This window comes from Prionailurus bengalensis, chromosome D2, assembly GCF_016509475.1.
Source record: "Prionailurus bengalensis isolate Pbe53 chromosome D2, Fcat_Pben_1.1_paternal_pri, whole genome shotgun sequence".
NCBI classification, from domain to species: domain Eukaryota; kingdom Metazoa; phylum Chordata; class Mammalia; order Carnivora; family Felidae; genus Prionailurus; species Prionailurus bengalensis.
In genome coordinates this window covers 67,257,497-67,283,785 of record NC_057351.1, presented here as the reverse complement: position 1 = coordinate 67,283,785, position 26,289 = coordinate 67,257,497, and the positions used below count along the sequence as shown (strand labels likewise).

The 26,289-nt window shown below is 35.6% G+C and overlaps 1 protein-coding gene across 2 annotated transcripts in view; it reads right to left on the bottom strand.

Moving 5' to 3' along the window:
* Positions 1 to 300: 300 nt before the first annotated feature.
* The window catches only part of MXI1 (MAX interactor 1, dimerization protein), an 81,964-nt gene continuing 55,975 nt past the window's right edge, over positions 301 to 26,289 (bottom strand). For both annotated transcript variants that reach the window (XM_043597484.1, XM_043597485.1), the window contains exons 4-6: positions 8,092 to 8,206; positions 7,300 to 7,471; positions 301 to 2,869 (exon numbers count right to left, since the gene is read on the bottom strand). In XM_043597484.1, the coding sequence (XP_043453419.1) occupies positions 2,706 to 2,869; positions 7,300 to 7,471; positions 8,092 to 8,206 (451 nt within the window). In that variant the 3' untranslated portion in view covers positions 301 to 2,705. The remainder of the gene's footprint in view (positions 2,870 to 7,299; positions 7,472 to 8,091; positions 8,207 to 26,289) is intronic.

Genomic DNA, 26,289 nt, shown 5'->3' with positions numbered 1-26,289 from the left:
AAGTGATTCCTCTAAAAAGTTATTAAGAACGGATAATAACAAATGGCTTTGTGTCCTACCTGAAGCAGTTAAGATTATCGGGTACATTAAACCATCTGCAGTTAGGTTACATGGAGTTATCACATCAGTCAAGAAGGCACCTGTTTAAATTACAGAACAGGAAATGGCAATGATTCAAATTGCCATTAATTCTGGACTACTGAAGTAGTATCAGCTTAGGAGATAGTTGCTTTTCAAGGTGTGGATGCTCATTCATATTTTTTCCTTCATAGAGAAGGGTGTACAAAAAGCACTCGGGTGTTCTTCATTCACAATTTTTATTTCTTGCAATTAACTTTTATATCTTCAAAGTCGATTTGTCTTTTAAAAAATTAATACTTTTCACTCATCATACAATCCATTCCCCTCCCGCAAGGAAAACAAACCCAGGGAAGGAGTAATTTAGGGGGCAGTTGAAATAGGTATTATAGATTCGTGACAAAGGCTTCCCAGCCCACCAACTTGTACATATACAACAAAATGGCAGCACCTCAAGTTCTCCTGAATGAAGACCGAAATTCCAGCCCTAGGCAAGTGATGTAAGTGAATGCCATGGGAGTAACAAAATGGAAGCTGAATCACTGGCTTCCATTTTCTTTCCATGGTAGTTAGCAGAGTCTTTAAACTGTCTCCCTTGGGAAAGTCAAAAGAAAGCAAATATATAGAGCAACATTTTGACCCAGCCAGGAGTAATTATAAGTAAAACCAGAAGTAATTTACCTGGGCCAGAGAAATGAATTTGCCATGTTTTTCATTAAGTCCCCAGCACCTGAAGTTATTAGCAAGTTCTAATAATGGGCTTCTAAAGGCATGCAGTTTTTCACACATCTACTTCAAAGAATTTCTTCCACTCAAACATAGCACAATCAAGGATAAAATATTTTGGGAGGCACAGGAAAAGCACAAAAAACAAGTAAGTATATGCTGAGGCCTTGTGTATGGCCAAGATGGTACACTTCATACAGAGAAGCAGTGAAAGCTGTTAAAGTGCTACTTACAAAGGATAGTCTAACATTACACACACAACTCAACTGCACTGCTAAATATGGTTGTCTTTATTTTCTTTTTCCTTGCCCAGCCCTATCTAAACAAAATAAAACTACAGGACTGAAATTAACAACCCATTAAAATCAGCAATAAGTTATGAAAATCATAAAGCTTTTTTTTTTTTAAGTAATTAAGGGTAGTTAAATTATTTAAAGTATACAAAGTTCAAAGAGCCAGGGATAAGGTGTCCAAGAAGGCTTCCTGGGGTAAAGGAGAGGGCCAGGGGGAACCTTGGATTTTGAAAGACAAAGGGAACACATGACATCAAAGTGCAGGTTAGAAAAGAAATTTCACTTAAAAGAAAACATTTCTGAAAATATTGAGAAGAGCAACAATAGCACCTGCACAGTGGAACTGTGAGGAAGGAGAGAGACTGCCTGTAAGAAAATGGAAGCAAACCTTTACAATAAAATGAGACAAGTGCCAAACTTAACTATGTTAAGTATTATAATGTGTCTACTATAGATATCAGCTGGTTAAAAGCTGGTAAAGGTAATGATTCTAAAAGAAAACAAAAACAGCATTGACCTTTTTCTACCTAGCCCAGACCTCATTCGTTTTGTGCACTATAAAGAGTGAGGTGTGAGGTGTTTTATCATTATCAAATGCTGCATCAAAATAGATGATTTTTTTCCCATGTGTTTTTCCACTATAAAAGACATCTATGTTTTTTATGGACAAGCTTTAAAAAGATGTCATTTTGGTTTTCAACACATACAAACAGTTATCAAAATCTGAAATAAAAATGCTGCCGTGGCTCAGACCTTGACCTGCTAATCTGCGTTGCACAACTCTTCTGGCCTACGCAGACACAGAGGCATGGAGAGCTTTTTCCTTCTGGCCCCTCAATCCGAATTATAGGCCCTGTGTGGTAGAGGCTGTCATACACAGACTGCCCCCATGCTGCCCAAGGGCCTAAGGGCGGCTGACTGTTGAGCTGGCGGTTGGGTGCCCTACTGCTAACAATGCAGGATAAGGTTAGCTTGCTTAGCATGGAATCCAACAGAAAGCTGAGCTGCATGATGATCCCTTTCAAAAGGCTTCATGGGAGTCTCTCCTTTTGCAGAGCATGAAATGAGCTTGCTTTTTTTTTTGTTTGTTTTTTCAAGAATTGATCATCCACAGGCTTCATGATAAGCTGTCCCAGGTTGAGTTTTAATAGCTCTTTAGCTATCCAAGATTAATGCCTGATTATCTTGTCTTCTCATTACTATAGGTTTGATTTTGTTTTTTAGGACCATTAAAACTCGGGAAGGGTTCATAACCCCATCCTTAAATGTGTCTACTCATTGTAGTATGAGCAAACTAGAGAAGATAGAGGACAGAATCTCCAATGTCCTCTTTCGAATAAACTAAATCAAGAAAATTTCACAGAAGTTTTCTGCTGCCATTAGAAGCTGTGATTTTCAAATACGAATGAGTATTTGTTCCGCTGGGGAGGCTCTGCCCCACTTTTTGCTAAGTATTTGCTTAAATAGAGGTCTTTTGACCCTTTTGTTCAAGTATAGTTTTGTTTAGTTTTAAAGAGGAGACTGCATCATGAACCCAATTTAAGAGATTGTTTGGATTGAATTGGCCCAGTGAATATTTTGCCCTGCACTGTTATGTCATGCTGGGTTCTAGGAAGTGAATGAAAGTTTGACACTGGCACTGGAGTAACCCTCGTCACTCCCAATACTCTGCAGGCTGCTGTGGTCATCAATGTCACTGATGCTGGTGGTACTGATATTGTCCACTTCTCCATGGGAGAACTCTGTGCTTTCAACATCCACTTCAATCTCCTCTGCCAAAGAGAAAAAAGGAAGAACATCAGTAATCTAGTATACATGCACTTTCAAACATTAATGAGGAAAGGGCATAAGAAAAGTGATTACTTTGGGTAGTATGAAATAATTTTTCTTAAATAATTGTTATACGAGCTTATTATCGGTGAACCCTGGAGGACAGAAGTAATCAAAGGTGAAGAGACACGGATATATTTTTGCAAAGGGGAATGTCTGGTATCCAGCGGTGGTCTCAATTTAGGCAGCAAGTTTTCTAAAGCCTTTGACGCCAGTCCGTCTGGACCTCCCACCAAAAGCACTTGGCCTATTTGGGAATTAGTGCTTAATATTAAAAGATCCCAACCCCAACTGGTTTAACAACATCTGTTTTGCATTAAACTAGAAACTAATTCTCAGTGCTGTTTATTAATCAGAGTTGCCTTAAAGAGGAAAAAAAGCATAAACTTAGTATAGGTGAACGAGAAAATTTATCCATTAATTCTTGCCTTTGGTAATATCATCCTACAGACAGATCTACAGACTTCTAGGATTCATCATAAAGACCTCTGTGTATTCAATAGCCAAACTAAGCCAGTCATTACAAAGTGAACTCTGAGGGATTTGCCTTCAATTCAATTTAATGTTCTTGCATCAAACATAGCTTGAAATGAGGGTATGAGCCTGAAAAGTCTCTGGATTATAGGGAGATCTACAGTAAAGATTATAGTAAAGATATTTCAATGGTGATATTTAAGTTTACTTCAAACATCAAACATGATTTAAAAAAAAATCCCTAAATACATATACGACCAGCTATCAATAGGTAGTTTGTTAAACATTACATATACAATCACCAGTAATACATAAAATGCAACATACATTTAAAAAAAAAAAAGCACTTGAAAAATTGTTCTCTCCCATAACAGCTAGAATGAACTCAGGATTATTCAATTCTTTTAAACTCAAAGCCTAATGTTTTATATTTGGCACTGATTCTAAGGGTTCACACTGATCACAATTGCTTTAGGAAAAGTGGATTCTTGCTGAGCCCAAGAAGACAGAGTAAGTTATTTCAAAGAGTATAATTTTCAAAAGGACTTGTTGCTTCAAAAAGTTTTAGAAATCTGTTTCTAAAATGCAGGCATCTATCCAAATAAGCTGTCCAAACAATCCTATGAATTCATAACTATTTGTTTTACATCCACAATGCTTCACAGGCTATTTAGTGTTTCCCGGTATGACAGAATACTCATCCAACCTACAACTGGAAAATAAAATCAAGACACCCTATCCAACAGAGCATGCTGCACTCAATCATAACAGTGTAAAATGAGATACTGCTCTAGTCAAATGGACTAGAGATATTACTAAAAGTCCCCTGTAATACTGGGAAACAGGGCTTCCAGATAAGAATAGGGAAAAGAGGTACTACACTAGCACTACTAAAAAAAAAATGAACACTATAATGAAGATATACCATTAGTCAAATTTGGAGGTTGGGATGGGTACAAAGAGGAGTTAACATCAGGAAGGGCAGCTAAAGCTGAACACCTGACAAAGTCACACAGCTAGTAACCAGTAGAAAAAAGACTAGCATCAAGGTCTGCCTCCTAATTCAGGGTTATTTCTGCTACACCTCAGTGTCATTCATAAATGTGGCATGTCCTTGAGGTTCTTGCTGTTGTCTCTGGTAAACTTTTGTTCTCTGAAACTGAGTGCCATGTAAAAATAAACTTACACAGCAAAACAACAAAAACAATAAACCCAGGACTCCCAGGGTTGTGTTAAAAGGGATCAAAAATCAATTTGAAATGCTTCTATGGAATGTGGGAAATTTGATTATTAAAAAGAATAAAGGTTCGCCTGGGTGGCTCAGCTGGTTGAGCGTCTGACTCTTGATTTTGGCTTAGGTTATGATCCTGGGGTTGTGGAATTGAGCCCCGTGTTAGACTCTGCACTGAGTGTGGAGTCTGCTTAAGAGTCTCTCACTCTCTCTGCCCCTCTCCCCCTGCTTGTATTCTTTCTAAAATAAAAAAATTAAAAAAGGACAAAAAGAATGACTTCATGGATTAGAACATATTCAATACATGAAAACCTATGAGGAATTCATAAGATAATAAAAAACAAAAGGCAAAACAAAAAACCCTGTTACCTCTGGAGGTTGCTAAGACACTGATGATTCATTATTCAGAAAATTGACTAAAAAACCAAAAACACCTAAGTTTAAAAAAAGAATCTATCCCATTTTCCCTATATGGACTTTATTTCAGGGTAACCAAAAAAGTTGATGAAGAAACGTTCTTTTTTTTTTTTTTCAATGTTTTTATTTATTTTGAGAGCGAGAAAGAGGGTGGGGAGGGGCAGAGAGAGAGAGGGAAGCAGAGGATGTGAAGGAGGCTCTGTCCTGACAGCAGAGAGCCCGACATGGGGCTCAAACTCATGAACCTCAAGATCATGACCTGAGCCGAAGTCAGACACTTAACAAACCGAGCCACTCAGGCACCCCCCAAAATTTCTTCTTTATAAAAAATTTAATAAATGCAAGAAGAATGGTAGAATTAGGAAGTACTATTTGTAATATCTAAAAAAATAATAAATTGGGGCAATCACTGATGATTACTAAAACTATTAAGTGAAAGGTTGAGCATTTGCATAAATGTATCAGTATCACCTATGAAGTATTCTTGCCTCAAAAAAGAACCTGAATTTAATCAAGTCACTAGATCCACCAACCAGTTTACAGGAAATAAGGACAGAAGAACATGTTAAATGACATCATGAGGATTCCATCAGCCAAATCTAAAATGTGGGAATTCTATAAGAAAAATGACTCAGTTTCTACAACAAAGAAATGGGGAAGGGAAAACTATTATAGATTAAAAGTACCTTAAAAGGCAAAAACAATGCAATATGGATTTTAGGCTCTAATGAAAGATAAAATGCTATCTTTGAGAAAATCTATCAGAAATTGGATTATCAGACATTAAATAAGATTATCTGATTTCATTGATTTTGTGGGCTATAATAGCATTATGATTTTTTTAAGTGCCATTTATTAAAGATACATACTGAACTATTTAGGGACAAAATTATTAATGTTATCTGGGATTTGATTTAAAATATTCCAGAAAAAATGGTGAGGATGAGGGGATAGATAACAGATGAAACAAGTATGGCAGAATGTTGACAGCTGTTCAAATTGGATGATGGGTACATGACAATATTCGATTTTACTTTTGTGTATGTTTGAAAATTTCCATAATAAAAAGTCAAAAGGTATTTTACAAACATTTCCTTTTTTGTTTTAGAATCCTCATGAGCTGTTTCCCCAAATGTAAAGCTTAAAATCATGAGGGTGAAGTTCACCTCTGGGATCTTTTAAGTGCTACAGGCCTGATGTGGTGGGAGTTATAAAGAGATCAGTAAAATTCAAACAAATTTTTGATTAATTCTTGTTCTTTCATTCTGCCAAAGACAAATGTTATGGGACAGATGGGAAGAGAGAAATGAAGGGTGTGGTGCTTTAAAATACAGACATAAAAATTTATATCACCAGTAACAAAACATATCAACATCACATATCTTCCTGATAGAATGAATTGAGAAGGGCACATCACTTCTGTGATATTTCTTCCCCCCAAATGTGTAACCTCAATTTAATAATGGGAGAACATAAGACACTAGAGAGACCCTGTCTAAAATAACTAACCAATACTCTTCAGAAGCGTCATGGTTGGGGGGCGCCTGAATGGTTCAGTCAGTTAAGTGGCTGAATTTGGCTCAGGTCATGATCTTGTGGTTCATGGTTCGAGCCCTGAGTCAGGCTCTGTGCTGACAGCTTAGAGCCTGGAGCCTGCTTCAGATTCTGTGTCTCTTTCTCTCTGTTCCTCCCCCACTCATGCTCTCTCAAAAAAATGAATAAACTTAAAAAAAATTTTTTTAAAAAAGAAGTGTCATGATTACGAAAGACTGAGGAACTATCTAATGCAATGTTGGATCCTGCACAGGATCCTAGATCAGACAAAGGACATTAGTGGGAAAACTGATGAAATTTGAATAAGGTCTACAGATTAATTAAAAGTATTACATGAATATTAATTTTCTGGTTATAATAACTATATTATGGCTACATAAGATGTTAACATTAGGGAAACCTGGGGGAAGAGCATATGAGAACTCTACAATTTTCTATAGAAAACACTTTTATGTCAGTCTAAAATTGTTTCAAAGTGGAAAGTTAATACATTATGTATACAATCAAGGAAAAAAGTTCTATAGTTCATATAGGGGTTGCTAGACAATGTTGTGATTGCACAAAAATCTAGAACGTTACAGTATTAGCTGAAGAAGAAAGCAAATAGAAGAAAACAGAATGCTTTCCAACTTACCCTGCCTAAATTTAGATACAAGGATGCTTAGTATTTCATTAGGGAAGAAGTACACTGCCTACCTCGCTCTGAATCAGAACGATCTGAAGAAATAGTTGATCCAATGCTGTCCATTCGTATTCGTTCCATCTCCTGAGGACCCTGCAGCTGTTCCAGTCGCCGCTTTAAAAATCTCTGTTCTCGTTCCAAGTTCTCTAGCTGGTGCTGGCTCTTCCTTTCAGCTTCTTCAAGTTTCTAAAATGATAAAATGATATTTTAGTTTGTGCACAGTCCAGTACAAACAATAAAACTGATTTCTACCTAATATCTTAAAACATTTCTTCTTTGGCAGAGAAAATATGAAAATACAAGTATATATGTGTGTGTGTGTGTGTGTATAAAAACATACATAAATACATACTTTTAAACATCAAGAATACTTCTTTTTTCACTTTTTGTGTGTGTAATGAATGCTACATTACAAGAACAGTATGGAATTCTCAAAGTCTGTAAAGTTATCTCCATGAAAGAGAAACTTGCTCTGCACTGTAGTTTGATGGAAAAATACTGAGACACGGAGCCAAATAAACTCATCTCCACCAGAGGGCACAACTGCCTTCCTTCTAGGGATCAGCAGAGTAATTGTTTTTCCCTAGTATTTCCAGCTCCTCAAATGGCCATGCTGTCAAAACAGTTTAGTTTAATCAGTTTATGTTGCTCCCATCAGATTAGTTGGTAAGTTTTCAGAAAGATGTCTCTTGAGGTCAGTGATTAAGGAGGGCACAGGGGGCTAGCTGATGTTTATGAATAGGAATCACTGCTTATAATGAAACAAGGGCCGAGACATGTACAAATATGAAAGCAGAAATTCTCACCTTGATGTGTGCTTTGGCTTTGTTGAGCAAACCAAGTGTTGTGTGCCTGGTACAGTCTGGTCCTAGTGGAATCAGAACTTTTAAGCGTTCTAAACACAGGCGCAGATGAGCTCGTCTAAGAAAGACCAAAAAAAAAAAAAAGAAAGAAAGAAAATCAAATCAGCACAGCTTGAATATTCTACTAGAAACATCCTAAAATCTATTTTAAGACAAATAATAATTCACACATTATTTAGTCTATACTCATGTTACAGCCCTAATTCTTCAGTTTCTAAGTATCTGCAAGTATAGGCATGACTACTGGTTTTCAGTCTCTGCCATTTCTGTTGTATTCTGTAGACATGGTCACTTCAGATTATTATCCCCAATGGTAATCTGTCAGAGATGATTTAATTTTTAACCCTCCCCAACTGTCTCCAGCTGTATTAATGTGTAAGTAGGAAAGCATACAGGGGAATTAACTGTATTTCATTTCGAATGCCTAGAACCACAGGCTAGAGACCTAGCGGTCTTCAGCTGGAGTACCCCCAGGGGGTAGAAAAGGCTCACAAATTTCCATTTCCTCCCTCCCATCTTTTGCACACACCCACACACATACCTGTCCCCACAGGGACAGGTTGTTTCAGCCACTGAAACAACAACCTACTTCCTAATATCTAAATGTACCAGCTCATTAGTTTTTAATTTTTATTTCTTTCTCCCTCTCCTCTCTCTCTCATTACCCCACCTCCAATTTTCTACACATGGCAAAAAGCTAGGTGACAAAATTTTTTACTAAAAGTCATTGCATTTATTTAATCCACCCATCCTTTGGGCAAGTTAGGAAAATTTTCTCCTGAAAATGCTAGCACAGAGTCTCACAGATTTACCTTCCCCATATCCTTAAGATACTATGATCATGATGACCCATGATGAGGGTTCTAGGTACATAATTGTACCCTAAAACAATCTCTGGTTCTGTGCTTCATAGGCATAATATAATTCAGCAATTAAAAGTATATCTGAAAAGAAAATCCAAGTATGTATTTACAGTTCATCCTTATTCCTTAAAGAGCTATAACTGAATATTTATAGCAACTGTCTCAGTTGCACCAGGAACAAAACACATCATCTTCTCAAGGAGGGCCAAAATGGTTTTACTAGTTCACCCACCAAACTATGCTTCTGTCTTAATACACAAGACATAATGACAAGTGAAATTCTCAAATGCTAGCAATTTGAAAGAGGAGTAGGAGAAGGCAATAAGCAACCAATTATGTCACAGATAAGCAAGATGATTCAGGGGAATGAGATCAGAGGTTTGGTGATGAACTGTCAAGATTCTTACAGTACCCACTACCCCGGCTATAGTTAGAGGTCCATTAGTATTTCCATTCCAAATCTCTTTACTGAGCCCATTAACTCAAATCTAATAGTTGGCTCCAAGATGAAATCTGTCATACCTGATGTAGATAAAGGAATTTTAAAAATTTCCCTAAATTAAAAGTATATCAATGGATTCCCCTTAAAGAGATTTAACAATTTTTAAAAAATTTTTTAATGATTATTTATTTTTGAGAAATAGAGTGTGAAGAGGGAGGAGGAGTAGAGAGACAGGGAGAAAAAATCTGAAGGAGGCTACAGGCTCCAAGCTATTAGCATAAAGCCTGATAAAGGGCTCAAACCCACGACCTGCAAGATCATGACCTGGTTGCTTAACGGACTGAGCCACCCACGTGCTCCAACTTCAATTTCAAATGTAACAATTTTAATTTTTTTTTTCAACATTTATTTATTTTTGGGACAGAGAGAGACAGAGCATGAACGGGGGAGGGGCAGAGAGAGAGGGAGACACACAATCAGAAACAGGCTCCAGGCTCTGAGCCATCAGCCCAGAGCCTGACGCGGGGCTCGAACTCACGGACCGCGAGATTGTGACCTGGCTGAAGTCGGAGGCTTAACCGACTGCACCACCCAGGCGCCCCTCAAATTTAACAATTTTAAAGTCACTCTGCTCCCCTGCTGTGCTACCCCAAATCACAGAACCTTTAGCAAAATTCTCATTTTTAACTAGGAAACCTCTTAAGGGAGGATTCACATGATCACAAAGCGCTCTTGCTGAGTAGACTAAAACATCAAAAAACCAAACCAAGCAAAAAACAAAAACAAAAACCACCAAAAAAATCCATACTAAAAAATCCTTTAACCTCTTCATTAGGATTATTACAGCATATGCTTAACAACTGTACTCATGATATTACTGGAGGGTAGAGAGAAAGACTGGTGGTTGTCTAGCTAATTAGAGGCTGTCAAGGGGGGCTCTGAATTCAGTCATCTAAAAAAGTTAATAGAGCAACTAGTAAAGTTAACATAAATGACAAGAATAACTTATCAATTTTGTTTAAATTACTTAACCCCAGAACTACATAGGAAGTATCTTTTACAGAGTTTAAGGAACTTCAGAATGACTCCTTACTTTTACATCAAGGAAAAAATAATGGGTGGGTCAGTTTTCTGTTTCGTGAGATCTACAGTCACATTAAAATCTAGGCAGAAATCAACTAACATAATATTAAAATATCTATGTTTTTTCTTTCTTCTTATTATCGAGGGATTTTTTTACTACCTTTTGTTTATTCAGCAATATTCCACACACTTGCTTGAATGGCAGAAGTAGAAACAGAAACTTTAAGAGTTTATAATCTAAACTACAGAATGAAACATATTGTTTTGTTCATTTGGTTCATAATGAAATGAGTCATACAGAAATCAAGGGCAACAGAATCTGAATAAAAGGAGAGATTGTAATTGGAGAAAGAAGACTTACAAGAGAAGCTGAAATTTGACTTTGGACTTGAGAGATATTGAATTCATCTATGAGAAAGCAACACTTCTCAAGGTAATTAAAAGAGTACAGGACTCAAGTTCATATATTGAAATCAAGTTTGAACCTAAAATTAAAAATATCTTAACTTTTTTCTTTCAGGGGAAAACAACTAAGTTGGAATTTTGTAAGGAAGTATCAGCCAAGTTCAGCAGTCTGGTCTGCTGCAATAGCACTATCAAATCAGAATTTGCCCAGGCCAAGGGAGTCAATGTGTAAGATGGCCGATGAACAGGGAGGTCAGACTGCCCTCTAAAATACTTTTTATTAGCCACTATCGAACATTTCTTCAGTCAAATAATTATAAATGTGCTCCAAGTTACAGCTTAAGAAAAGATACTCTGAGTTATCATGTCTCACAAAGGCCAGTGATGCCATTTTCCATGTCTTGTAAATACAATCTCCAAAACAGATATGAGTATGAAGGAGTGGTAAATGATGTCCTCTGCTCTCCTGTGGGGAAAGGTCTATCTGTGAGAGCCAAATGTCATTTCCTTCAGGTTTTATACTTGTGAGTCAGGAATTTATAGAGAATAAAGTAACAAAAGGTTAATGGCAGTTGAAGGACAGCAACTGACCAAGTGGGAGCCACACTTTTCAAAGCTGCCATCCAAATACTGCACACAGTTTTCCACATGCTTGTTATATGCCAGTTTTAGGTAAATTCACCCTTCCAAGAGCCATGTGATACCCTGTGACTGTAAACTGGAAAGTTAAATCAGAAAATTCATTCACCTTCATGTATAAATTTTTTTTCTCCAGCAAATTATTGAAACAAACCGTACGGCAAAATTCTTCTTCCCTTACAGTGGTGCTGTGCTGTTCTCACCCTTTCCCCCATGGTCTCCCTGCTGGTAACCAGATTGCAAGCTTAACCACCAACGACCTAGAAAGGCATATCTTTTGATGCCATCTGGTCCTTTCTTTTCTTGCCTTCATTCTCATGTGACTGGTGGCTCAGGAGCCTCCTGTAAGGGGTTGCCAAATCATGGGCTGCAAGACACTGGAGGAAGAAAGAGGACAAGAGACAGAAGGAAAAAAAAAAACAAAACAAAAAACAAACCCTTGGTTTGATTTGACAATCCTTATGCACTGAGAAAAAAATTTGCCAGTAACATAAAATGGTATTTTTCAAGTCTCCAGGTTGTGGAAGAGCTGACATAGGATTCATGAAAGGCATATACTGCACCTTTAGTCAAAGCAGGTTAAGAAGGCTGGGGAAAGTTAAGGCTGCTGCTCTGAATATTCTGATGAACACCAGACTAGCAACCAACAGAAAAAGCCTGACATTGTAAAATTTATGGAACTAGCCTTGACAGAAAATGAGAAAAAAATTTAGCCCCCTGGTTAGCATTTACTTAAGTTTTCACAACACATGGATAGTTCAATAAAAACTATGAAAACATAAATCCTTCCTAATTTAGCATGAGGATTAGACACTGCAGCAAGGGTGCCCTGTAAGAAAACTGGAGTCTCCTTGCTGAGGGAGGGGGCAAGAGAATGGAGAGATACCAAAGTACTTTTATTTTCAAATACTCTTTGAGGTCTGTTTTAAAATAGATTTAAAAGTGGGTTTTATCCAGGGAAAGAGGCAATTCCCAGTGACTAACCTTGTTAGAGAGAAGGTCCTATCAAACTAACCCATACCTTCAAAAAGGACAAGCCCCCAGCGGGAAAAGGAACAATTAGAGTCTGTTTGGCTTTTATTTTGGTAGATTGGGATCATTTTTCCCTGAAGGAACCAACACTGCTTTTGATTTCAAACCTTGTAAACTCTACTGCCAAACTGAAATATCACAGAACATGAGGAGAAATGATTTTGCTATAAAATGGCCCCTCTTACCTAGTAGCTGTGATATTTTAAAGCAGAGGTATATACACCACAAGAAGCACACAGTGTTGAGGGAAGAGAGAGGAAAGAATTCTCTTTTAGAAAAAAAAAAATTGCAAGTACTATAGGATGATGTTTTTTCAAGCCGTCTCTTGAAACGCTAATCCTTCTGCCCAAAAACAATATGAAATTTAACACCTGCCAGGTCTCACAAACTATCCATTGGCTGATGCCCTCGGAGGCACGGTCCTTCATTGGAACTTGCTTGTCTTTCATTCCCCCACTACAGGATACCAAGACTGTGCCAAGTAACTAAATCAAAATGGAAAACAAGTCAAGTGATAGGGACAGTTTTTGTACTTTCCTCTCTGCTGAAAGTTATGCAACGGGCTGAGAGTCCTCCCTTGAGCCACATTCTTCAAAACTGCAGTGGCTTGTGGCCAGGTTTCCCAACTCCCTACACAACACTTCTGCACATGACAGCAACTAGCTGCTTATCCTATACATTTTTATTTCAATGTTTCTCTAAAATTTAGTGTTGAAAAGCTTCAAAAATCTCAAGTTACAAAAAAAAAATCTGCCTACCCTCTTTTTCTTATGAAAAACGACATTAAAAATGGATCCAGATATAAAGTCATGGATCTTATTTACAAAAACAAATATGATCATATTCTGTTCAGCTTATTCTGTTTGTGAAATAAGAAAACTTAGACAAGCTATTCTCATAAAATGGCATGTGCTAATTATATGTTTTCACTTACAACTTACTTATTATCTGCCTCACAAAAAATAAACAGACTATTAAAGTGCTCCCAGGTAGTAACTTGGTAAATGGCATTTCCCTAGCATCAGAACTGATGGTGGTGTTGTGAGGCTTAATGACAACAAAATAAAAACTTAGTTGAATAGCTGGGACTCTAGTAAAAAAAAAAAAAGCTGCTTTAATATTCATCGTAATTCAATTGATATCTTATCAAATAACCAGATAGAAATATCAACAAGTGTTATAATGAAACTGTAAATTATATATACTATATAATACTATACTAATATAAATTATTCCACAGTCACACTGTCCATCTTAGTACTGAAGGGCTCATCTCTATACAACTGAATAAAATCAGTTAAGGCTGAGATACATGTTATTCACTCTTGGAAGACTTTTTAAAATCACTTTCTCCAAATAAAATCTAAGTAGTTCTTAGGGTAGAAAGCCAGAATATTTAAAGGCAGAAGGTTAAACATACAGTAATATGCCTTCTGAAGTCCTACTTTTCCTCAAAGATTTGGAAGAAAACACCGTTTTATAGGAAAATAAACACAAATGCAAAGTACACTTTTAAGACAAAAGAAGAGTTCAAATAAATCTTGCACTATTTTACACTGTATCTCAAGACCTCCAGGAATCTATGTTCAAACTACTAGAGCAAGTTGCTACAGATCAGTATCAGAACTTTAGAATTCAGAATATCACTTCTGAATCATAGCTAGGATTATGTTTTTCAAATGTTTAGAGAGTGAGGGAGAATGGAGTTGGGGAGAAGAGACGGGGAGACGTGAGTACTCAATAAATTAATGAGGACAAAATAGTGATACATTCTTTCTCAAACTGCACAGATTCCATATGGGTTGAGTTTTATTTAGTCTTTACATCTCAGATATGAAGAGGACGAAGTGCCATTCAGTCAATAACAATGATTATCAGTAAACAATCAGTGGCACCTTATTATGATGCTGAAACAAGATGCTGTGATGCCAGTAGTAATTTTTATCTGTTTGAAGATGCTATAATTTGGACTTCTGCCTACCACTTTTCTAGCCACACTTTCTATTGCCCATATCCTTGCAAACCTCTTCCACAAACCAAATGTGCTTTTATACTTACCCATTTCTCTACCTGGAATGTCCTTCTCTTTACTATCTACCTAGTTCGTATCTAACTCATTTATCAGACCACAGCCAAACTACTACTTCTTCTATGACACCTTCCTTACTACATCCTTCCTCAGAAAATTAATAGTTGGTTTTCATACTAATCATACTATATTTTTGTTACTTTCTAGATAAGACTGAGTCCATATTTTTAGTCATTTCAGTTTGTCCAATAACAAACAGAATAACTGGCACACAGTGGGAAGGAGGAATGTAACATAATTTCTAGTGGATATTTCTGGGACTCTCTAACTCACAAAGTTGAGGTAACAATACTGGGGCCTCCAAACAGTATATTCAGATGCCAGGTCGACATTCATGAGAGATCTGCTTATGGATGCCAGAACTGTACACTAGAAATTCGTGTGCCACTGAAGTTACCACCAAAGATGACTACTTGTAGAGTTCCTGACAATCTCCAATCTAACTCTAGGGTCAGCATCTCTTTTAATAGTGAAACAGGATTAAGAATTACAGCCATTAGACTGATTTATCGATGCATTTACAGGGATGGGGGACTAAGACAATGTAAAATGAACTTCACAGATTTTTTTTTCTTTGTAGGTTCCCTGCGCAGCATGGAGCCCAATATGGGGCTTGAACTCACAACCCTGAGATCAAGACCTAAGCTGATATCAAGAGTGGGACACTCAACGACTGAGCTACCCAGGAGCCCCCACAGATCATTTTTTTTAATCCAGTTTTTTGGTCACCAATTTCAACTTTCTAACCTTATTAATAAGCCTCCTAGCAAACAGAAAATTCAATTTAAGTTTGGCCTTTGTTCCAGCTGTTGTTCAAGAAATAGTAACAGCAACAAGTATAATGGCAGGAAGGCAATTACTAAGAAAAAAACCAGAAAAGACATAAAGCTAAGAAAACCGAGGTAAGAGAGGGAAAGTCTAAAAAGAAATACTCTACAATGCAAGAGAGAAAAAAAAAATTAAATGAACAGTTTTATCCCATCTGATAACATGAGAAACTAGCAACTGCAGTTTTACAAAATCACAGGACTGCTGATCAGTTAAAGCCTATAGTACAGAACACATAAACAATTTTTAAAACTGTCCTGCATTCATCTATAAGGAAAACTTGATTTTTGACAGCCTTATTTGAAAAAAAAATAAAATCTGGTTGTAGAGGCATATGTTCTTCACTGAAAACCCCCACAAGGAACCAAATCTCCAAAGTGATTTAACAAAAATTGTTCATTTGACATCCATTCTGCACTAAATTTAGCTTCCATGTATACATCTCATCCCCCCCGCCCCCTTATCTGCTTATGAGTATTTGGTTAAAAAAAAAACCAAAAAACTTGATCATTCATTCACCATATTTCTTCTTTGGTCACACAAGAACTTTCTGTATTCCAAGTTTCAAAGTCTGGGAAATAGGGCTACATCACTGGAGAAAACAGTGGCAATTTGTTCTAAATACAAAATAGCTTATTTTCCTTTGGCAACTCTCCAGGGGTTTGGGTGGAGGGAAAGGATTCTCCTCTCTGGAGAGATCAGGCTCTGAACCTGGCCTACTGTCAAAACTTAGCTGTGGGTGGGAGAGAAATTTTTAACAATTATTTATCTTTCACATCAATTTGGAAACTGATTAAAGATTTTTGCATTATTAACAGTTTTTCTATTCTTCAGCTTTTTGTTGGTGTTCATCCCTATTCTGGCAGCCCCCATTGGCTGATTTAATGGTACCAAGGGGCTGAGAAGTGTTGCTGTCCAAAGAAAAAGCATTCTCTCACAGGGACTGGGAAGGCAATCTGCAATCACAACAGTAGCTACTTGTTAATTTTCTATTTGAAACACAGTGATGTCAATAGTATTGTACCCTGCCAGCCACCATGGGGTAAAGTACATTTTGAAACCAAAACAAACTTCCTACGTGCTGGCAAGTCAGATTTGAGACACGGTGATAACGTTCTGTAAGATACTGCCCTAGTTTTACACACAAAATGCACACAGCAAGCATTAGTCTACTCTTCTATAAGAGTGTAATTCTAACACTCACAGCCCCACTCCTACCCACAAGCCCAGTGCAACTATTTTATTATACCAAATTATAGTCCAGGGTTGTAGAGGGAAATGAAGAAATACTGTTACTTATCTTTAATAAAATGATGATTCTACACAGCACAAACAACATGCTTGAAGAATGCTTTGGAATACAAATGTTCATTTAGAATTATAAAATGAAAATAGCACAATGCTTTTATAACAAGATGTGATTAGTATAATAGTTCATTTTAAGGAAGTGTACTCACTTAGAAGAAAGACACATTTTATTTAAATGGAAAAGAAATACTCTGGCCTAAGAAGGAACACATCCCTGGAAGATGAATATCCATAATTTGTACTGAATATAAGTAACCTGAAATACGAAGCTAAATGATTAAAAATAGCGACCATGCTTACTACTGGCAGAGGGCAAATGGGTCTGGCATTGCGGAATATCTGCCAATTCAGTCAAGTTAGCCAGGGATTATTTTTAAAGTCCCATTTTAGAAAAATTCCCCTGAAATTGAAATGTGGGGCTGTTTTTTGTTTTGTTTGGGAGAGTGAAATTTAGGGCAGGAAAAGGGTAATAACAAAGAGCAACTGTTGACTAACGTATGATTAAAAAAATAATAATAATCCTGAGGTATTTATTGGGCATTGAAAATCCCTAAAAAAATAAGATACACAGGATGTTAAATATGCCACAGTCCTGACAATGACAGAGAATTAATCTTTTGGTTTATCTTTATTTCAAAGTTACATAACCCTTCCCATCTTTCTCTTTTATTATACTGTATCATATTTTTTTCTGATCACAAAGGGCCCAACTTAAGTGTAGTTTTTGAAAGTTTCTTTTGGAGGCAGCTTCACAAAACACCTGGCTGCAATTCTGGGCATGCTCTCTTCTGATAAACAGAAATATTTTCAGTGTTATATTAGGGCACTGAGCATTTTTAGCAGGTAAAATATGAACATGTCATAAGAACTACTTTACTTCTTAAAACCCTTCTGAAAAGGAAAAAGTATTCAGCAGAGTAAAAACAATTACAACGTCTCCTAAAAGACAAATTTTATCAGTAAAAAACTGTGTTCAAATTTATGACTTGTTTCTATTTGTATCTGTCTAAATCTTAGTTTGACTCTCCTCTGGATAAGCCCAGGAAAAAAATTCAATGAGAGAAAAATCAGAAATCTAATACTTATTTTGTATGATTCCAGCCTTAACTCAATACCAACATAGCCTTCTGTCCAAGAATGCTGCACAAGTGCCATTACACTTTGATTATAGAACAAATCTAGACTGTTCTATGAATATGAAAAGAAGAAGAAGCCGGTCTGAGGGAACATGTTCCATTTTGTTACCACTGCCAATCAAAATCCTGGCTGTTCTGCAAGGCAGTTTGTATGGCTTGCCTAAGTATATTCCAATGAGAATATAAAAATTGTTGCTCCAACCAAAGAAGGTGACAGAATTTGGAGAATAAGTTTGCCCAACTTGGCTGTATTTCCTTTCAGATACTAGAGATATAACAGGATGAAAGTCCTGAAATATCTTTGGGATCACCAACATCTCTAATCTCAGGGGACAAAAGATATGTGAAGGATCCTTTGAAATGATGAAAAATAACACCCAAAATGTATTCAGTAATTTCTTCTAAACATAACAATATTTCCTTGAACATTGCAAGCCAGAAAATGCATGTTTCCTCCTTCATCTGACCCAATACATACAGCAGTAAATTCCAACTGCTTTCAAGGGAGTTCTAGGAGCCCAGTATCACCAAATTGCTCTTTAGGAAAAGCCTCCTGCATTACAAAAATAGCAGTCTTGCAAAGTCATTCAGCTCTATCTAAATTGTGTTATGTTTACAAATGTTTTAACTACAAAGACGGAATTTCCGATTGAAAAAGAACCTTATTTAGAAAAGACTGGATTTTTTTTTTTTTTTTTTACAGCTATGCCAAATACAAGCTGTTCTGTAAAGGAATAATTGTGAATCAGACTGGAATAAAGTGAATCAAGATAGAAAAACCATACAGACATTACAACCCTAGAGAAAAATGCCGTAATTGGTCACACCAATGATCCAAATACCAAAGAGTACATATTTGTCAGTGACACCAACAGATGGCTCAGGAAAAGGATGATGGTTGTCTTCCATGACCATATATATATATATATATATCATATATATATATATATATATATCATATATATATATATATATGATATATATATCATATATATATTACATATAGGGCAGGAATATATTACATATATTACATATATATATGATATATATAACATATAATATATATTATATATATATGATATATATATCATATATGTTATATATATGTTTTATATATATATATAAACAGTAGCAATGTTTTATTAAAGAACTGATCTAAAGTGGTTTGATTTTATTTCCATTTTTTATTAGTGTAATAAATCCCTGTAAGAATTTCACTGTGTAAAGCAGGACTATCCATTTTCTTTTTTAAATTCAAAAATCCCTCTTTTAAGCTTCAAGGGACTATACTTCCTAATTCTAGTCATTATGATTTTGGTGAAAAAAATCTTGGTGTATCCTTTCTTCATTTCCAGATTTCTCCCTTCTTTCCAAATTAGAAAACCCAAATTTTCTCGTTTAATTTTACAGTAGTTTAAAGCGTTAATATTGTTCTAATTACTTTTGGGTAAAAATATTAGAAAATAAAGCATATTATGAAAAATAATTTTTTTTGTAATGGCATAAAATGCCATATAAACCTCCAGTATCAGTTTTTATGCAAACTTAAGAGATAGGCTGTATGTTGAAATTTTTAGAAATCAGTAATCTAAAGTTAATGTACTAGAAAAAAGTTTACAGAAGCACAATATTTCCCACAGAAACATCTTGTTTGGGGTTATCTATTAAAGGATAAATTGTGAAGCACTCAGAAGAAATGTAAGTCACAAAGGGAAAAACATAATCACAGAAGTTTCTAAGACTTCATCATATAGGGCTTACTAAAATAAAAGGAACATCTTCAATAGTACTCCAAACCAAAATGACATAGAAGAGATTCTGGAGAGCTAAGGAAATGGGCTTTCAGTTTTCCTTATTTACCCAGAGCTATAGCAGATTTAACTGTCCCATGTCCCAGTTAAAGCTTTTTCCACAAGACACTTGGGTATTCACCAACACTGCAACTACAAAAGGGAGAAAACCATAGTAGACACCCCTCAGTAAGAAAAACAGCCACTAAAAATGACTTCTGTATTTTAGCTGTGACATGATATGTCACAGCATATCAGGAAAGCAACTATAGATTAAGAAGACTTTATCACAGTCTTTAAATGTAGTCCCAGGTCTATATGAATCTTATACATGCTGAATAGCTGAAAGTTCACTTTCACTCCAGAATAAGTGACAAACTATATTTTAATGATTAAAAGAGCAAAAAAGCTTCAGATGCAGCATTTTTCCTGAAAGCCCTTTCAAACATATTGAAAATATGATAAAACCAATTTTGGCAAATGCCTAGACAGAAGCACACAAGTCACAAGAATAAGCACTTGTAACTAAGTTGTTTATGCTAGTTTTAGCCTATGATAACCTGCTGCTATGAGGTTAACTCAACTCCCATCTGGGATACACACAAGTCAGCACTTAATTATTATATTGCTTATGGGGGCTTTATAATATATATTTTGTCTTCTATCTAGTTAGACTATAAATCCTCAAAAGCAGAATCCAGGACTTCTCCTTTTATCCTATCCCCAGTACCTAGCACAGTCAATACCTAGTAAGTAAGTGCTTATCAGTTGTTTGTAATTCTCTTTAGGGGTCCTTTGTCAGTGCCAGAAATGAAGCCACTTCAAATGAACTCTCATTTCCACCAAAGATTTTAAATTAGAAAACATGATGTTGGGGTTAATGGTGTATAAGACTCTTAAAGAGACATTAGCATAGACATCTAACCATCAGGTGGAAGTCATCTTAGACTGATACTCAAGTCATCTTAGATTGGTGTTCAAAACAAATGCTAAATTTTAAGGATCAAGGAAATTTGAAACAATTCCTAGAACAAAACTTCCAACATATTTCCTAGTTATCTCACATAAAAGTACAAAGGGTGGGAAGGGGGTAGAGAGAAAGAGGTCAAATTGTACTTTGGTGGATAAAGTAAAACTAAAGCTAAAAGATGAATGATTCTTAACAATTGTTTATTTCTAACCTCTGTCTGTTGGACCTGTACTAGCATACAACCCCTCTGTACTACAGTACTCAAAGCTCGATCAAATAGGTTGAGAAACCTCTAATTAACCTTCATTTACCAAGAGAGGTAGAGCCACTTTGCAAATTAAAGCTGCCAAGTTCAAACACCTGTTTGAGCTCCAGCTTTGCTATGCCTAAACTATGAAATCACAGATAGAACACAGTTCTTTATATCATTTCTAAAAATGTTTCTCCATAAAGAACTACCATTTGAAAAAACCCTGTTTTTAAATTAAAGCACTAACCAGAAAATGCCCTCAAGCTAATGTTTAAAAATCTGTTTTTTCAAAACAGATGTTTAAATATAGAGAACAAACTAGTGGCTGCTAGAGGGGGGTGGGGAGAGAATGGGCGAGACAGGTGAAGGGTTAAGAGTATATATGTCATGATAAACACTAATATATATAATTGCTGAATCATTATATTGTATACCTGAAACTAGTATAACACTATATATTATACTTGAATTAAAAAACAAAAATCATTTTTTCCATTCCATTCAAATATTACTAAACTAAACACTGTTGACTACAATTTTAAAATAAAAGGAATTTTCTTATAGCAAATTCTACAGCCAATTAAAAATTTAGAAAATGACAAAGGCCTATTAATTTTCTGAGTAAATTAATCTACAATCTTTATTTCTATGAAAGTTAAAAAAAATCTATGAACAAGAACAGTGAAAAACTAACCTCTAAAATCTTTTCTTCCAAGCATAGCAGATCAAAATGTGCTAAACATAATTTTTAAAATTTCTAATAAAATGCTCAACAAAGCAAGAACAAGTTTCAATATACCATATTTGAAATTCACTAGTTACAGATTTAGTAACTATTTAGTAAAGTCTTATCTCTATTTTAATTACTTCATAGTTTTCAAATGAGCCAAACTCATAACTGCACTTTAAAATAAAACTACAGGCACACGTGTGCACACACACAAATACGCTTTTGAATTCTGGTATAGTAAGTATGACTAGATGAAAACCTATGAACACCAATCGGCCCTTTCAATAACAATCTCTTTGGCTAGAAGCATTTATGGAAATACTCAGCATTCTGTGATTTTGTCCTAAGGTTGTTAATTCTAAACTAAGAGAAACATTAGCCTTTCAAAAAAAAAAAAAAAAGTCTTCCTAAGAATCTTCCCAAGCACAATGTTCTAGCTGATAATGGGAACTTTAATGAGAGAATCTGTTTAAAAAATTCTGCAGGCTTTTAATGATGTCAAATTAAACAGCTAACAGAATAAACCAAGTTACCAAAAAATCAAAAACAAAACAACTGCAGATAAAAATCATAGAAGACTATATCTCAAAAAGCAAGCTGAAATTTAGTAAGATGCTAATATCAAGTTATAGAGCTATTTAGACAGAACAGGGTGACAATACATCAAGGGCAATATGCTTATATAAACTCCCAAACATTTTGAGGAAATGTTTTCACAACAACAAAAAGATCTATCACATCTTCTATGCTATTTATAGTAAAACTTTAAGTCATAATTGAGTTTCTTGGTCTGCTGTACCAATTCAAATACAGAGAAAAATGTACTTTCATCTGTAAAACCATCACACTCAAGAGGCATTTTCCCATGGTACAACAACTTTAGCAGAGGTCCCATTATGAAGCACAATCACCACATATTTCCTAAGTGGGTCATATTACCTAGAATATCCTATGGGGACAAACTGTTCTCTCTGAAGCACGAGTGGAGAACAAAGTATTTTCCTTGGAAAGGGAAGATATTTGCAGGGTAGTAAATATCTCACTATGTGCCTTCCTAAAATACTTTCTATCTTGAAGTTGCTGGCTTCACAAAACAGCAAAAAACAAAAACAAAAAAATCCCCACAGCTGTTTATTTGGTTTGGCATTTAACTTTCCCCTCTTAATCTAACATGAGGTGCACAGCTTGCCACAAAAATCAAACAAAAATATTAATTATTAATTCACTGAGCACCTGTTATCCAAAAAATGTGTGTCAGATATAAAAACGAGCAAGTTAAAATTTTTTCCCTCACGTGATATATATGATCCAGAAGGGAAGGACGTTGTATTATAAGGTAGTGTAGGTGAAATTCATGTAAGTGATACAAGCAATGTACAGATAGGAATTTAGAGAAGATATCCCTTTGTACAATCAGGAAACACTTCATGAAAAACATTTATTTTTGCTGTACCTAGAAGGCAGTGTGGAAAAAGTTCTGGTTTTGGGTATCAGAAAATCTAGATTCTTATCTTGACTTTGTCATTAATCAACTTGGTGGAGAATATAACTTAGATGGGCTTAGGTTTCCTTATCCATAAAATAAGGATACCAGACTAGATGATTTTCTTTTTTTTTTTTTTAATTTTTTTTTCAACGTTTATTTATTTTTGGGACAGAGAGAGACAGAGCATGAACGGGGGAGGGGCAGAGAGAGAGGGAGACACAGAATCGCAAACAGGCTCCAGGCTCTGAGCCATCAGCCCAGAGCCTGACGCGGGGCTCGAACTCCCGGACTGCGAGATCGTGACCTGGCTGAAGTCGGACGCTTAACCGACTGCGCCACCCAGGCGCCCCCAGACTAGATGATTTTCTAAGGCCCCTTCCAGCTTTATTATCTATGGAAATGTATTAATAGGATATGTATTACCTTTTTAATATACACAATATATATAATATTCACAATATACACTTTTATTACAAAAACTCTAACAATAAAATCAACATAATAGTTTCTATTTGACTCCCACTCCCTTTCCTGGAGGTAACAAGTGTATCAATCTGACATTTATCTTTCCAGAAATTTTCTAATGTATTTACACAGATGACTGTGGTAATTTTTAACATAATGAGGTCATATTGAAAATACTATTTTTCTATTTGCTTTTCTACTTAATGTGCCTGGAAATCTCTCCATAAACACACATGGAAGTCTGTATCATTCTTTTTACCTGCTGCAAGTTATGACTATATTACACCATTCCCCTATCAGTGGAAATTCAGGTTACTTCTTCATTTTGGTTATTGTAAAAACTTTTGTTATTCTTGTTCATGCCATCCTGTGCATTAGATGGTCAAAAGAGAAGCTGGGGTGGGGAGAGTCAAAGAATTTGAGCCAAAAGTATAAAAGCAGAAAATAGAGAAGATGAAGTTTGAACCTGGTGTCCAGTTTCAGCAAATGAGGAAGTGGAAGTCATAATAATATAACTAGAAATGCCTTTAAGAGTTAGGAGATAATGGGTCCTAGCCCTTGGTCCAAAAACTGCATCTGAGAGTAAAAAGTGGGATTGGGTACTTGAAATCTCAGAATTTTCTGGACTAGAAGAGATCTTGAGGATCATTCAATTCTATACTTAATTTTAGAGAAAGTAAAGCCGTATCCGTAAACTAGAATGTGATTTTGCCTCACACTCTCTGGGGGGGATTAAAAAAAAAAGTTGAACAGTCACTGTGCTGAATGCCAAATGCTATAGGGAGACAATAAGTGGGAATGACTGACTCCTAAGGAGGTTTCAGTTAGACAGTATAAATTCTAGTGGACTTAGCACAACTCTGGTTTCCAAGAACCCTTAAGAACTCTAAATGGGGTGGGGGTAAGGGATAGTGGAGATGTCCCAAAATTAGGGCTTGGCAGACTATCAAAGTAATGAGGACATTATTGAAAAGCTACTTTGATTCTTCAAATGGTAAGGAAGAAAGATTCTAATACATTGACCTACAGCTACTTTCTCTTCAGATTGTTTATAGATAAAATGTTTTAAGCAAGCTAAACCATCCTTCCTTAAAGTTCTGTGTAACAGCAACGTGCTTTTCCCTCCTGGTATGACATACCTCATCTAGTGATCACAGGGGCCTATTAAAATGACTGATTTGATACAGCAATACAGTTACAATCACAAAACAGAATTTCTGGAGCCTAAGAAAATATAAACTAGTTAGAGAATTAAAAAAAAAAAGTGACTAGGATTTAGCACAGTAATGTTTACAGATTAACTTGTTACATTTCCTTAGAAGTCAGTGGTAAGTATTTTTCCAAAAGGTACAAGGTCCTAAATACTCAGTAGTATTTAAATTTCAGAATTCATATCTACCTGTGTGGGTGTGTGTGTGTGTGTGCGTGTATACAGCTTTGAGGAATGTGTTTATATTATTTATATACACACAGACACATATGCTTCCCAAGGTAAATTCTAGTTTTATAGAATTATAAAATATTATCATTTTAAAATAAGTACTTTTTTATCATTATAAAATAACTACTTACAAAATAGGCTTTTATTATTGTAACTATGGCACCATGTATTACAATAATCTTTAGATATTTTACAAAGTCCCAAAGTTTAAAGGATGAGAGATTCTAAACTCATTTTTCCAGCTGTTTTTTTCATTTTGTGTGTGTGTTGGGAGGAGGGGTTGCATGCATTTGCATTTATGTATGTATTTGTAAATACATATGTTGCACATGTATTTATATTAGGAAAATGCTTTGCAGACAACAGAATAATAAAGTTTCTAAAAAGAATAAAGTTTCTAATATGCCTATGATTACTGAACTTAAATTTCACAGAACTCTAAAACTTCATGTAGGGAGGGAATTCAGAAATCATCTAGGTCTCTTCCTTTTACTGCCAAGGAAAAGCAAGACTCAAAGAAACCAGATAATTTATATAACATCCACAGCCTACCAGTAGTAGAGATGAAAAGAAAATATCTTCTGACTTCTGGTACAATTCTCACATTAACAGATTACGAATCCACAAAGAAGCTGTGTTGGATTCCAGGTATCCTTTTCAACAACTTAGCCCTCAAGCCATGTTTAGTATTAAAGTCTACCTTTCTCCATTAGCTTTCCCCAAAGTAACAAAACAAGGAAATCATATACTTATGAGCTTATTAAGTTTCAACTTTTCTTGAGTTTGAAAATATGAGTATAAGCAACATGTCATGTGTTTATCCCAGGGCTGTTAATTATTTTCTAAGCAAATTTGTCTTCAAGAACTGGTTAGCAAGTAACTATATTAGAAAATTCTATTCTCATTACTGAGTTCTCCTTTAGATCTGTGGTTTTTCCACTAGTAACACCCACGGGACTTTCAATTGGCATTATTCACTAGAATACATAGAAAAATAGAAGTACAAAAGAACTTCTCTTCTCTGAAAAAGCTAAAATATATCAAACATATCTGAATTTCTTCATTTTTAAAGGTTAAAAAATGCAAGATACCAAAGAAATCTCTTCATGTAATAAAAAGATTTCTTACTGATGTACCTTTTGGCATGCATGCTTTAATTGCCAAAATTTCTACCAAAATAGAAA